Source organism: Barbatula barbatula, assembly GCF_947034865.1.
Source record: "Barbatula barbatula genome assembly, chromosome: 2".
In the NCBI taxonomy this organism is placed as follows: Eukaryota; Metazoa; Chordata; class Actinopteri; order Cypriniformes; family Nemacheilidae; genus Barbatula; species Barbatula barbatula.
This window is the reverse complement of record NC_136767.1, coordinates 14813918-14826604: the sequence shown is the minus strand read 5'-3', so window position 1 is coordinate 14826604 and position 12687 is coordinate 14813918. Positions and strand designations below refer to the sequence as shown.

Below are 12687 nucleotides of genomic sequence, written 5' to 3'. Positions count from 1 at the left end.
GACCCAACAATGCAGATGACCTGAAGGCCGCTATCAAAGCAACCTTGGCTTTCATTACACCTGAGCAGTGCCACAGACTGATTGCCTCCATGCCAGTAATTCATGCAAAAGCAGGCCCAACCTAATATTGAGTGCATATAAAATGAACATACTTTTCAGAAGCCTGACATTTCTGTTTAAAATTTTTTTATCTTATACAGTATTCAAATTTTCTGAGAGACAAAATTTTGGGTTTTCATTATCTGTAAGCCATAATCATAAAAGATTTCAAAAAATAAAGGCTTGAAATGTTTCACTCAGTGTAATTAATCTATATAATGTATGGGTTTCGCTTTATGAAATGAGTGACAAAAAATATTGACCGCTTTCACTTAAATATAATATATATTTAAATATAAATACTTGTTACATGTAATAACATTGTCTAATTCGAGGTCTGATTCACGACCAGCAGATGGAGACAAGGGCTCATTTCTATCCCTATATTAAAAGAATAGTTAAATAGTAGTTTTTTAATGTAGCCTTTTATGTTTAAATGACTTAAATTCAAGCAGAAAGACACACACTCAAATATCTTAATTTCATTGGCATTCGTTTATTTAAATCTGTTTATCTTTTTCTCACTCCATACCATAACACTTCAGGAGGGTATGAAACCCACCTCAACAGTCAAAATACATACAAATATACACCGTTAAGAAAGACGTATTTACATCAAAGAAAATTATGTGTGATAAAGAAAAGTTTCCATAAGGGAAAAAAGGCAGACATCAGCCATTATACACAAACATGACATTGTGTGCTAGTACCTCCAAATATTTTATCCTTTATACAAACTTTTAAAAACATTATAAAATTAGATTGGCCAATATCTCATTACTATAAAACATGTACCTAGTACAAAATAACATAGAATACAGCTTGTGAGTATCTTAACAAGATTTTAAATGATGAACCAATAAAGACAAGATATTTGAGTAAATAAATAAAATAAGAAAATATTAATAATATTAACGTATTAAAAACGAACTCAATACATCCTACAAGTGGATTCAAACCTGACTATAACAGGTATGATAAACCTTCACGTAACAGCATAACTCCCTGAAAATAACACGTGTAGTGTAGTTTCCAATATAACCACCAGAGGACGACAAAACACTACTGGCCAGGATACTGAAACAACAGTAACTTAAGATTTTACTAGCTTTCCTTCCATAAGCTTTTCTTCCACAGCATAGTGACTATAACACTGAGAACCACATGGATATTTCCTTCAACATGTCTACAGTAAATCCGTGACAATAAGAAAAAAATAAAGATAAAGGGAGCTTGACGCTGCAGTTATCACAAAACAAGTTACACAAGAAAATAAATCTACGTCTTTATTCACAAAAGCATCCAGTGCATTCGGCAACCCATGGTGGGATTTTCACGCACACAAATCGTCACTCACAGAGGTTAGAGCAATGCATTGCTTATGTCAAATGCATAAAAAACTGACAAACACAATATCAAAAAATAGTGACAACATAAATCTATACTTAAATTAATGCCTTAGGTACAATAAAAATATACAGTACTGGAACCCAGTACACACAATGCTGGTTTATATCTTTTTTAACCTGTTCCAATTGAGTTTGCCAACCAGCGGCATACTCTTCAGTCATTAATGAATGAAAACGTTTGGGGATTGTTTCACTGTGACCAACGTCTAGATCACTTAGGAACATCATAGTTCTAACCGGTGGTCAACAGACATACCCAGTCCATTTCTCCTTCCACTCAAAGCAACTCTTCGCTTTAGAAGGAAAAACTAGTATAAAAGTCTGCACAAAGAGATGAAAAGCCTGAAATATCCAGTAAGAAAGACGGAAAGAGAAGGGCCTTGCTGCTCTTTCCAACATCAAAATGCACCTTTCTGCAAAATATGGATTGTCGCCTCCCTTTGAAAAACAGGGATACTTCTCACTTTTGGAGGGGCAAAAGGGGATACAGCTTGCTTGTCAGAAGGTTCAGTTCATTTTGAGCTCTTCGCACGACACGATTATGTCCTGTTTAACAAAGCTGACCTGCAAAAAAAATGAAGATTTTGTTTAGCTTATTTAGCTCTCACATTACAATTTAAAAGATAATTTTCACAAAGCAGTACATCCCCTCATATACAGTATGTACAGTATCTGCCCAACTTTCCACACTATATAAATCAAGTATGAATTTCAGACAAACAAAAAAGGCAACTTTGCCCTATGGAAATTATTTGTCTCCCTACACATAATTTTTACTGAGTGCCCTGCCCTGTTTTCATGGATTTTGGAGGGCTCCCATCCTTGCATTGAAAGGAAAGCTAATACTAGGCGGGGTGGAGCACGATCTGCTGATACAGACAGAATCTGTGCTGTGACAGATCCTGTCGCAGTGGTGAGGGAAAAAAAAAAAAGAGAAAAAGATCAGACCACCGTTAGCCTCCGCAATCTCTGTCTGCCTCACCCTATCTCTCCCTTGCTCGAGCTGTAAAGCTATCAGGAAACGTGACTAAAGAGGACCCAGGAGGCCTCACCCCTTCCAGCAAACACATATGTGTGTATCTATCTCTGTGTGATCTTCGGCGAAATGTTGGAGTTCTTTTCATTTTTTAGTATTGATTCATGAATGTGAGAATACAAAGTGTAAGCAGCATTATGAAAATATTAAAGATATACAATACAATTTTTAAACCCAACATTTCAGAAACGTCACGGTGACACAACAGTACAAAAAAGTAAAATCCTTATCAGAATGTAGCAAATCTAAAATCTTTCATGGTTTTTGTGTCTTAGACACCCAAACACATTCTATCTTCAGACAGAGAAGATTCAATTTCAATATCATTCTGTTTGAAACGCCATAGTGAATCACATACACACCTGAGAGATTTCCATCTGTCCTTCTCCATGTTGTTCTCTGGCCCTTCGCTTTCATATGACGCCAGATACAAAGCTGTTGAGAGATGAGCAAGATCAGACGAGTGTGTCAACATCAAGACACCTGTTTTCTTTCACAAAGAATGCAGTCATGTCTCTAACTTAGCTATATAGCTTGACGGTATTTCACACCCGAGATAGTCGTAACAAACGTGATTGACGTTGTGTTTGGTTTTTTAAAGCGCTTGTTGCGCAACTGTCTTTAGGGCAGATTTATGAGACAGGCTTGCCAGATAATGAGTAAGCAGAGAAGTTCTGGTTGAGAGATGAAGACATGAAGAAAAGATGCGACATAGAATGTGGAACTACTAGTTTATCAGCAATAAAGTTTTCTTCCCTGAATTCATGTGGGTTAGATCAGTCTTCCAGGATGAGAGGGCATTTAGGGTTTTTAGGTTATGACTAAAATCAGCCGAATCTACTATGGTATGCCAAAGTTGGTGCACCATAACTGAAAAGCCATCTTACCATCTTCACTGAAGACCGGTGCGGTCAGGAGATACTGCAGAATCTTGCGGTCTCTCTCGAAAGGACACTCCACTTTCTTCCATGTCATGAACTCCGTCACTTGTTTAGCCAGCTCCCAAAATTTCTGCATTAGGGTTCATAAAGATCATTTTGTCATTTCCTTTGTTTTCACGTGTGTCACTAAAGTCACATGGTCTCTAAAATTAAGAGGTTTCACAGGCATCAATTCAACGAGATGCATACGTCAATGAACTAAATCTGGTTCTTTCGGTTGCTATCTAACAGTGTTTTCTCAAATGTCTATTGTTATTTCACGGCGGTGGTTTCCATGCATCATCTCAGCTTGCCTGGTTGCCAGGCTAAACGGAAGAAATTACCTCAAAATTGACATGTCCGTTCGGTAGCCTGTTGGAACATCCTTCGTTGAGGAAGTAAAGGTCTTTAATCAAAAGACTGAAGAAGGGAACAACAATCTGAAAGGGAAAAAAGGGAACATGAGAGTGTGAGTTGGAACCAAATCAAAAGACACAAATAGTATGAAACATATTTTGGACAGTAAAGCCTAATTTATCAACTTTAATCCTGGATGAACAACAGGTCAAGATTAAAGCATGCACAGTTTGAAAAAGAGTTTGTTGAGGGTTGGCATGCAAGTATGTGTTGATGTGATGTTCTTTATTTACAAAAAACAAATAACAATTGCTCTTTGTTCTCCTAGGTTAAGAACATAAGAGTCAACAGGTGAAATGCCAGCAAACACTTAAGCAGAACGAAAACGTCACTGCATTTCAATTTAGGCAGACTTAAAGAATCCTGTTCCTCCAGTATGCATGAATTAGCCGTAAGACACAAGTATTCAGCTTCTTAAAGCCTACAGGGCAGAGCACAACAGGATGTACGGATGGAGTTCAATAACAATGATGCATGACTCAAAGAGCCAATTCTGCTTCAATACAATTGATAAACAAAGGAGCCATAAATATAGATACCTCACCCCTGTATATAAAAAAGTGGTGCACCAAAAAATATAAATAATAAATAATAAAACAAACTCTAGAAATGTTGCTGTCAATAACTCTATAAACAGTTTAGTTCAACAAAAGCTTAACAATAAGTGCAAAAATAGATCAAAACAAGTGGATGAGTTGAAGACCTTAAAAAAGCAACAGTGCATTCCAGACTATACTGTATGTGTTTACAACGGAAATTCCTGTTTTGGAACATTTCTTTGCTTTTGTCACATATACTTTTCAAGTAAGTAAGCAAGTTAAAAGCAAAACAGATCTGACATGGGGAAAACAAAACAAGCGACAAGGCCATTTAAAGCAAAAAAAACACTCATCCCTCTTATGGAAAGCAGAGCATTCCACAGTCGCTCTGGAACATTCTGTCACATCACCCAAACCCACGCAACCCTCCCTAACCATTCAAGATGCCAAACAAGTCTTAGGAAGTTTAACAAAAACAAACAAGTTCTCCACATTACCCAAACAGTCGCATTTTAACGGAAACAACAATGTTGAGTTTGCCCGGCAAAGGCTCGAGTGATTTTGTTGGGCGACGTCGCTCAAAACATTTTTGTTAGCTGGCTGGTTTCCATGGTTATAGAAAAGGTGACAGAGAACAGCAACCAAAATGTCCCATTTGACGTCTTGCCCTGGGTGCATAGCCCTCCATATACGTCACAAGCGTTGTGACCCCTGTTATTACGTAACGGTTAAGAAAGGACAGACGTTGCCTCAGTTTAGAGTAAATAAGAAGATTCTGGATTGGGGTGATAAATTGGCCTGTAAGGGACCAGTTTTGACACTGTCTTTATGTTTTTAAGATTTCTTTAGTCGGATTGTTTTAGCTTCTTTGAAAGAGCCACTCACACGCATCTTTGACGTCATTTGATTTTATCATTTAAAAATGTAATTATTTTCACTGCTCATTTGCAGCTCATCTACATCAAACACTGTTTCGCTATGCATGCATCACCCAAACCAAACACTATTATGAAACTAATGTTGACACGATTCACATGTAAAAAACCCTATAAGGACAGAAAATGTAAGAAAGGAGAAGAGAAGTGAATGTACCTTCTCTCTGTTACTATGAGCAGTAATGGATCTCTGAGTGGCTCCACGGAGTGCTGTTCTGTAGTTGTAGAAATTGCTGGAAGGATCCATTTGGTGCTAAAAACAGAGAAAAAACATTTATACACCAACCCTTAAAAAATGAAGACATTTACATGTACAGATCGCTCTATGAGCACTAAACCCATTCAAAATGGTTATTTTTTTACTACCCAACGGCCACATGAGTCATTCTCGTCACGGTTCCAATTCTAGAATGTCTCATAGTGAAGTGAACAATGTATGATGATACATCTCATCTTCTCCCCCTTTTTTTTTAACTTTCTTTGCCTGAAGGCAAGACGCTCACACCATTTCTTAGTCATCTTAGACCAGCATTATTTGGATGAAACTACACATTCTAGTTTTACAATACCAAATGCAGCAAATGCAAACTAAAGTTATCTCAGGTAAGCAAGTTAACCGCGACTGAAAGTGGATATCTTTTCAACTTTGATATTTGAGGTTTTGACTCCATAGGGAAAGCAAGTGGCTCTCTAAGCCTATTATCCATCAATCATTCTATTGTCTTGAGTGAAGAGAACAAAAAGATGAAAAGAAAACGAGAATAGAGACAGGGATGTGTGATCCACCAGGATAAAAAGCTCAAGCTGAACCTCCCTCAAGACTACATGTTCAGTCAGTATATATTCATCAAAACGCTGTAATCCCCCAGACTAGACAAAAAAGTGTGTAGATACATGTGTGCAGCATACACAAGCAGAATATCAAGTTCAAGGGCCTTGTCTGTCTAAAGATAAATCAAGACTTAAATAAAACCACCTCTAGACAGTAAACAGTCAGCAGACGCTAAATTAAAGCCTTAAACGCCTCTAACCCCTCAAACCCTGCCTAAAAGCTCTATAAATATTTGCAGACCCACTTCAAGGGAGGAGTTTGAGAAAATTGCTGGGGTTTACAAAAACGGATGACACAAAAGTAACAATTCCCACCCACTGAAGATTAAAACTGGAGAGGATTGCATTCTGTTGGGTTACGTGCATTAATGCATGTATGCGTCATGAGGGCCACGGCACGGGTCGGTCACACTTAACACAGCATCAGTCTTTGTAATGCCACATTGTGACTTTAGTGCTCCATTATTCCCACGCATCCGGCCGTTACAGCCACTACAAATTGATCTCGCTCTAGGTAGTCAAACAGGTCAACAAGTGATGCGCGAAACCACAAAGTTTTGCAATTGACTACACTATAAAGACATTCACCAATTTCAGCTGACTTGACTTTTTAAGTTTAATGAAATTAGCTTTATGAGTCAACTGAACTTAAATTTGACTCAAATACAGCTAGTCACTTCAATATAATTTATGTTCAATTGGCCCATAAAGCTAATTTGATACATACTTATAAAATGCAAACTTTTAATGTATTTCTCACAGTAGGTTTATTTAGTACAAAAGCAGTAATTTGATCAGTGTTCCTTAAAAATGAATTGAAAGGATGCATTTAGAGAATGATCTCCTTGTTAAAGTCAAAACTAAAATTTGATACAAAAATCTTGTTAAACCTCTGATTGACTAGTCAGTCAGTGGATTCCCACAGACACTATCCTTCTCATCCAAAAGATGATGCGTTACATACCTCCAAGATATCAAATTTGGCGGTTTTGACTTTGCCCCAGGTCTTCTTTAACCGTGACACTGGACTCATGTTCATCCCGGCTGTAAAACAAACAGAAACAGACATAGATCAGCACAGTTTCCTGCCAGAGGTGCAGTTTCTCAATCGCCAATAGAGCAGTCGGGCCCATGAGCCCACAGGAACAATGGCATTAGCGGAGCTTCATTTGCCTCTGACAATAAAGTCAGCTTATGGTGCAGAGGGTCACTGTAGTCTTGTGCGGTCAGCAACAATGACCAGATGAGGTCATGGTGTTGACTGCAAAATCATTAGGGGTGAGGTCAAGCAATTAAATTCTTCTGTACTGATGACATTGACTATCATTGTTCACGATATCTTTGTTTTTGCCAAAAATAAAACCATCATCATTTATTTATCCTTAATTCGCTTGCTTTGGTAGCTTTAAGACATGGAAATGAACTGATAGGTAAGTGAAGCCTAATCTGTGCCACCAAAACCCAATCATTTCAGTTCTTTTCTTCCCCAAACCCAACAGCTTAAAGCCTGGACAAAAGCCCCAACGCTCTCTATAAAAAAAGCACCATCTGATTCTCGACGTCTTCAAAACCATTAACAATCTGTCTGCACTAACAGGTGTCACGCCCAGATCTCCACCTCCACACGAACACGATACCAGAGGACGATCCTTTAGTCCAAGCCACGTGCAGACGCTCCATTCACATCACACAATGTACGCAGCGCCCAAACAAACACAGACAGGCTGTGATCAACCTTTCCCATGACTTGTTTGTTCTCTTCCAGTGACTTTAATATCTGCCCTCCATCTCCAGGGAGAGGAGCTTGTGTAAGAGCCCCGGCCTGTGGGCTTGTCTCCAGGGAATGACTGGGGGACAGACAGCTGGTTCCATTCCCTCCCTCCCTGCCTCCAGCCCTCACTTATTGAGCGCAGGAGAGACTCATGCTATTGGGTTGGTCAGCACTGACCATCTGCCTGAGGGATGACGAGACCTCGCTCTAGCTCACACAGGCTGAACAGCTGCCTCCTCCCCTGGCTTTCTTTTCCCCTCGTTTCCCTGCCCATAATACTGCAGGCACAGGCATGGGTGGGCGGATATCATCAGAGGCCTTGATGGAGTTATTGAATGCATGAGTGCTGCAAACTATTATATTATTGTATTTCTATAATCCTTTCTTAAGTGTATTATAAGCCAACACAAATGTAGGGAAGCAAAAAAAATTTGTCATCAATGGCATCTGTAAATTATGAAAAATTGGACTCGATCTATTAATGTAGTGTTCGTTTTGAGGAACAGTTGTAAACACAAAGACAAGGATGTTAAGAACACAACAGCAGGGTTTTACAAAAGCAAAGAATTAAAGTGACTACAAAAACTGCAGTACTGGAAGGGAAGATGAAGTACTTACTAATGATGGCCATGAGGGAGTTGAAGTTGCCGATGTTGAAGCACTCTCGAGCCACATCAATGAAGAACTCGATGACTCGTGCACGATGTTTCTTCTTTACAGGCTGTGTGATAAAACCAAACAGTTACAAAATTACAAAACACTTTTTATACAAGTCTGCATTCTAATACTATTTATAATCACATTAGAATGACCTAACGTACAGCACAATTTGCATACAATTTAAATGGTCATATTAAGTCATATTGAACAGATAAATACCATGCAGATCTCTGTCGCCACGAGGTAGCTGAGCCTGTTAAACCACTCTACGTAAGCCTCCAGGTTACTCGCTTTCTTGTGATCACCGAAACATCTCTGCAAGAAAAAAAATTAACAGGTCAGCAAAATCATTCAGATTATAGACATATAAGACAACAAATTTCTTTTAATATCAGAGAGTGTTTTTGGGCCTGTCCTTTGTTGTTTGATGAACATTATAAACAGAATTCATTGTTATGCTGCTGCCCCTTTAAGAGCTTGCGCACTATACTTTAACACACATGCGTTTTGTTTCCCAATTGTTTGTTTCACGAAACGGACTACCTTTACAAGGATTCTCGTTAATATGGGAATTTTTACGTAATTTTGTGTTTATATGTCCGTTTCAGATTAGAAGGAGTGATTTGGTGTCTTTTCCACCTGCATAGTCTTTATTTTAAATGCAGATGTGCGGCATGCAAGTGGGGGCGGCGCCTCATCGAGATGGAATAGTTCAACTTTTCAGAGTGCGGCACGGAATCGGGCCAAAGAGAACTCAAGTTTAGTATTTGGTGCTCTTGACTCCCTGAGCGTGCACATATTTTAAACAACCCGCGAGACCTGAAGGCTTTTAGTGATTTTTTTTCGAAAGCTGCATTGATAAACGTTTTGCTTTAATCAGTAGCAACTCACAAATAAATAGGATTTAACGTTTGTAACGTTAACATTTTGTATGCTTTGCAGGATTGTTAGAGAGCTATCATAGTCCGAAAATGGGACTATTTGGTCGCAGTCTAGAGCTCTCATGGTACTGATGAAACTTCATGTAGCATTCCCAACCCAAGAACAAAGGAATCTGGGGTGAGAGATGATCTCCAACAATGCAGATTGAATCAAAGAACTACTTTACCCTGGAGACCCACCACGCTCTGAGGGCCATGCACTATTGTCTGTTTATGGAATATGTGCAGACAATCCGTCTGAAGGCTCGGGTCAATCTAACCCTCTCATTCTACACATTCCTAAAGTCTGACTGCGCTGTCTGTCACACAATACCCAATACACCCTGCTCTGCACTTGACAGACAACATCAGAGAGCTATGGCCGACACAAAGACCCTCTAAAGAGACGCTGGTCGGAACAAAAGAGAAATGACACCAGTGCAGACCTGCTGTAGACTGTTGCCTGGCAACTGTCATCCATGGGCATTCCCAACACAGGCAGGGCTGAGCAAACTTTTGGCGGGTTATTGTGAGAAACCAGTTGCTAGGCTTTGGCCACAAAAGAACTCTGCAAGGAACGTGAGGAGGGAAACTTGGATGGCGCTAGATTAGACGTGGGTGTGAGGAATGTGCGGTGAATGCTGTGTGAAAAAAGTGACACTGTGTTGACCCTTGGAGTCAGCGAAAATGTTGGTTGTATTGATTTGTCCGATATTTGTTTTTTTTGATGCAGCGAGGGGGAAAGAAAACATTTGCGCTCAATTTATTTTTAGACAACCTCAGACATGAAGCGATTGTTACCTTGTCATTATCAAGGGGGTCTTTCTGGGCAAACGCCTGAATAAACTCCTCAGGTCCGATGTAGCTGAGCCTTTCCTGAAAAATAAAGTTATTAATGATTAGGTGAATAAATCAATGCACACCCATGTCTCAGTTAACAGGAAGAATGTAAGGTCATGTAAACTGAAGCACTCCCTCTCACCATTTCAATGTGTGTGAGTTGTTGTGCCAGGGTGAAAGGGTCACTGCAGATGGTCAGAATGTCTCTCTGGATGGACTGAGGTTTGGTCTTCAGCACGGTTAGTCTGTCAGTCACAGAGGAGTTGATCTTTGCCAGGGCTTCTTCATATTGGCTGAGCCTTGTGAGACTACGGATCAACGTTTGTGTCATCTGTTGAACCGCCTTACGATAGATCTGCAGACAGAAAGATCAAGGGTCAGAAGATATGAGCACCATCCTTGCACCAGGATTTTGCTTTTATCATACAGTAAAAAACAATGTCAGCGAAATGTGTCTCACACTGATAAGGGCGCTTAGGGAATGCATATTATTTTCTCTTCAAACATTAGATGACATGGATTTTCAGGTATATACTCATGAAAAAGCTTTTTGCTCATGATTGGTCAGCTGTGAAGGTGATTTGGCTGAGAGGGTTTCTGTATACGTTACATAAGCTGCTAATGCAGGATTACGACCTAACAGGCCCCCCATTCATGTCCATCAAACCCTCAGGAAATATCCTGTAGCATCAAGTTCCCTTTTTTTTAAAACCTGACCCCACCATCTTGTGTTATCTTACGAAAAGAGCATGACACAGTTCTGATGCACAAGAGAACAACACTATTATTTACCAGGCACTATTACTCAACACTTGAAAACATCTCTGCCTATGTAAACAACCTGCAAATGCTGTGACATTCTTTCCTCAAATCTTTTGATCTGCATTTGCATTAGTGATGCTTTAGTTTTAACCTTCAGAAAAAATTTAAGGCACATATTATGCAAGTGCATATTATATAAATGTCCCTTTTAGAAACACATCTAATAAGAGTCAAGAGAACCAAAACATCTGACAAACTAAACATGACTTCCGTGAGACCACTCATTGAGGCAACCAAAGACTAGTCCATTTTGAACCAATGCAGTTTTGCAGAACATTAGTAGATAAAGTATAACGTTTATCCCTTGTACATTTCAAAACGTGTGTGGGATTCAAAAGCCAGAAAAAAGAAGTTCTCTTCAGGCTGATGCACCCGACTCTGACAAAACGTGGCCTATCAATCTGTCTCATGCGACGTTAGAGGGACATAAATCTTTCCGCCCCAAACAAGCTGCATTCTTGTGCACTGCAGCACATTGTGAATATTGATGGTTTTAAGAGAGTGATGCCAAAAGTACTGGAGGACGTCACAGAGAATTTAAATAATTCTCTCTTTAAGTCCCACCATGTTTTGAAATGTCTGTCATCACAAAAACGGAGAAAGCAAAGTTTATTTTTAGAATAATTCATTTGGCAATACCCAGCTGACATTTTTTATTTAATAAAGAAAGCTGAATGAGGATTTGTGTAAAAGGTCCATGTGTGCACCATTACACAGACTGGTTAAACTGCCTTTCTTAAAAAGAATACCATATACATAATGACCATCTTAAGCTGACTAGAATCCTGAGGACCAAACTGTGAACACCATCTATTTGAGATCTTTTATGGAACTGCCAGTTGGGAAGGCGGCAGGTCATCAAACTGCTGGGAAACTCGAGGTGCAGCTTAGGTCAAAACAAAAGCCCTGACTGGAAACCAGTGTTAGGAGCCCATCTTAACAAGGCCACTACAGATTGAAGAGAGACGACACTTACAAATGTGCCCAGTTATCTCAGACGGGTCCATGTCTTGCTCTAAATACATCAATAGTCTATTGTGTAACTGTAAATCCCCAGTCAAACGTAGAAGCGTTCTACTGTAGGAGCTCTCATTAAAACGATTCGCTTACCAGTACATACCGTTCACTTGGTGGTGGAAAAAACAGGGAGGGAATTACATAATACAGACAACACATTGATCCGTGGTCTGAATGAACACATTATTCGCTCCATGAGACAGTTCTTGCACAGATACAAATCACCCAGAAAGTAAAAACAATACATTTCCCCCACCCTGCCCACGTAAGAGATGCAAGCCCATGGAGACAGTTTAGTTTATTTTAAACTTCGTGAGCGAAAATTTGACCCTTCTCGATTTTATTTTTTGCATACATCAAACGCTTTATTTTAAATTACGAGGCGGTACAATACTGTACACATTTCTTTCATAAAGCTTAGCAGGGCCACAGAAGGTCATTGATCGTGTGTGTCGGGATAAAGTAGATCAA

The 12687-nt window shown here is 39.4% G+C and overlaps 1 protein-coding gene across 2 annotated transcripts in view; it reads right to left on the bottom strand.

The window, feature by feature from the left end:
• Positions 1-568: 568 nt before the first annotated feature.
• The window catches only part of rasgef1ba (RasGEF domain family, member 1Ba), a 59893-nt gene continuing 47774 nt past the window's right edge, over positions 569-12687 (bottom strand). For both annotated transcript variants that reach the window (XM_079483039.1, XM_079483038.1), the window contains 10 exons: positions 10520-10732; positions 10339-10413; positions 8837-8932; positions 8576-8678; positions 7151-7230; positions 5513-5608; positions 3809-3904; positions 3432-3555; positions 2907-2979; positions 569-2072 (listed from right to left, as the gene is read on the bottom strand). In XM_079483039.1, the coding sequence (XP_079339165.1) occupies positions 2048-2072; positions 2907-2979; positions 3432-3555; positions 3809-3904; positions 5513-5608; positions 7151-7230; positions 8576-8678; positions 8837-8932; positions 10339-10413; positions 10520-10732 (981 nt within the window). In that variant the 3' untranslated portion in view covers positions 569-2047. The remainder of the gene's footprint in view (positions 2073-2906; positions 2980-3431; positions 3556-3808; positions 3905-5512; positions 5609-7150; positions 7231-8575; positions 8679-8836; positions 8933-10338; positions 10414-10519; positions 10733-12687) is intronic.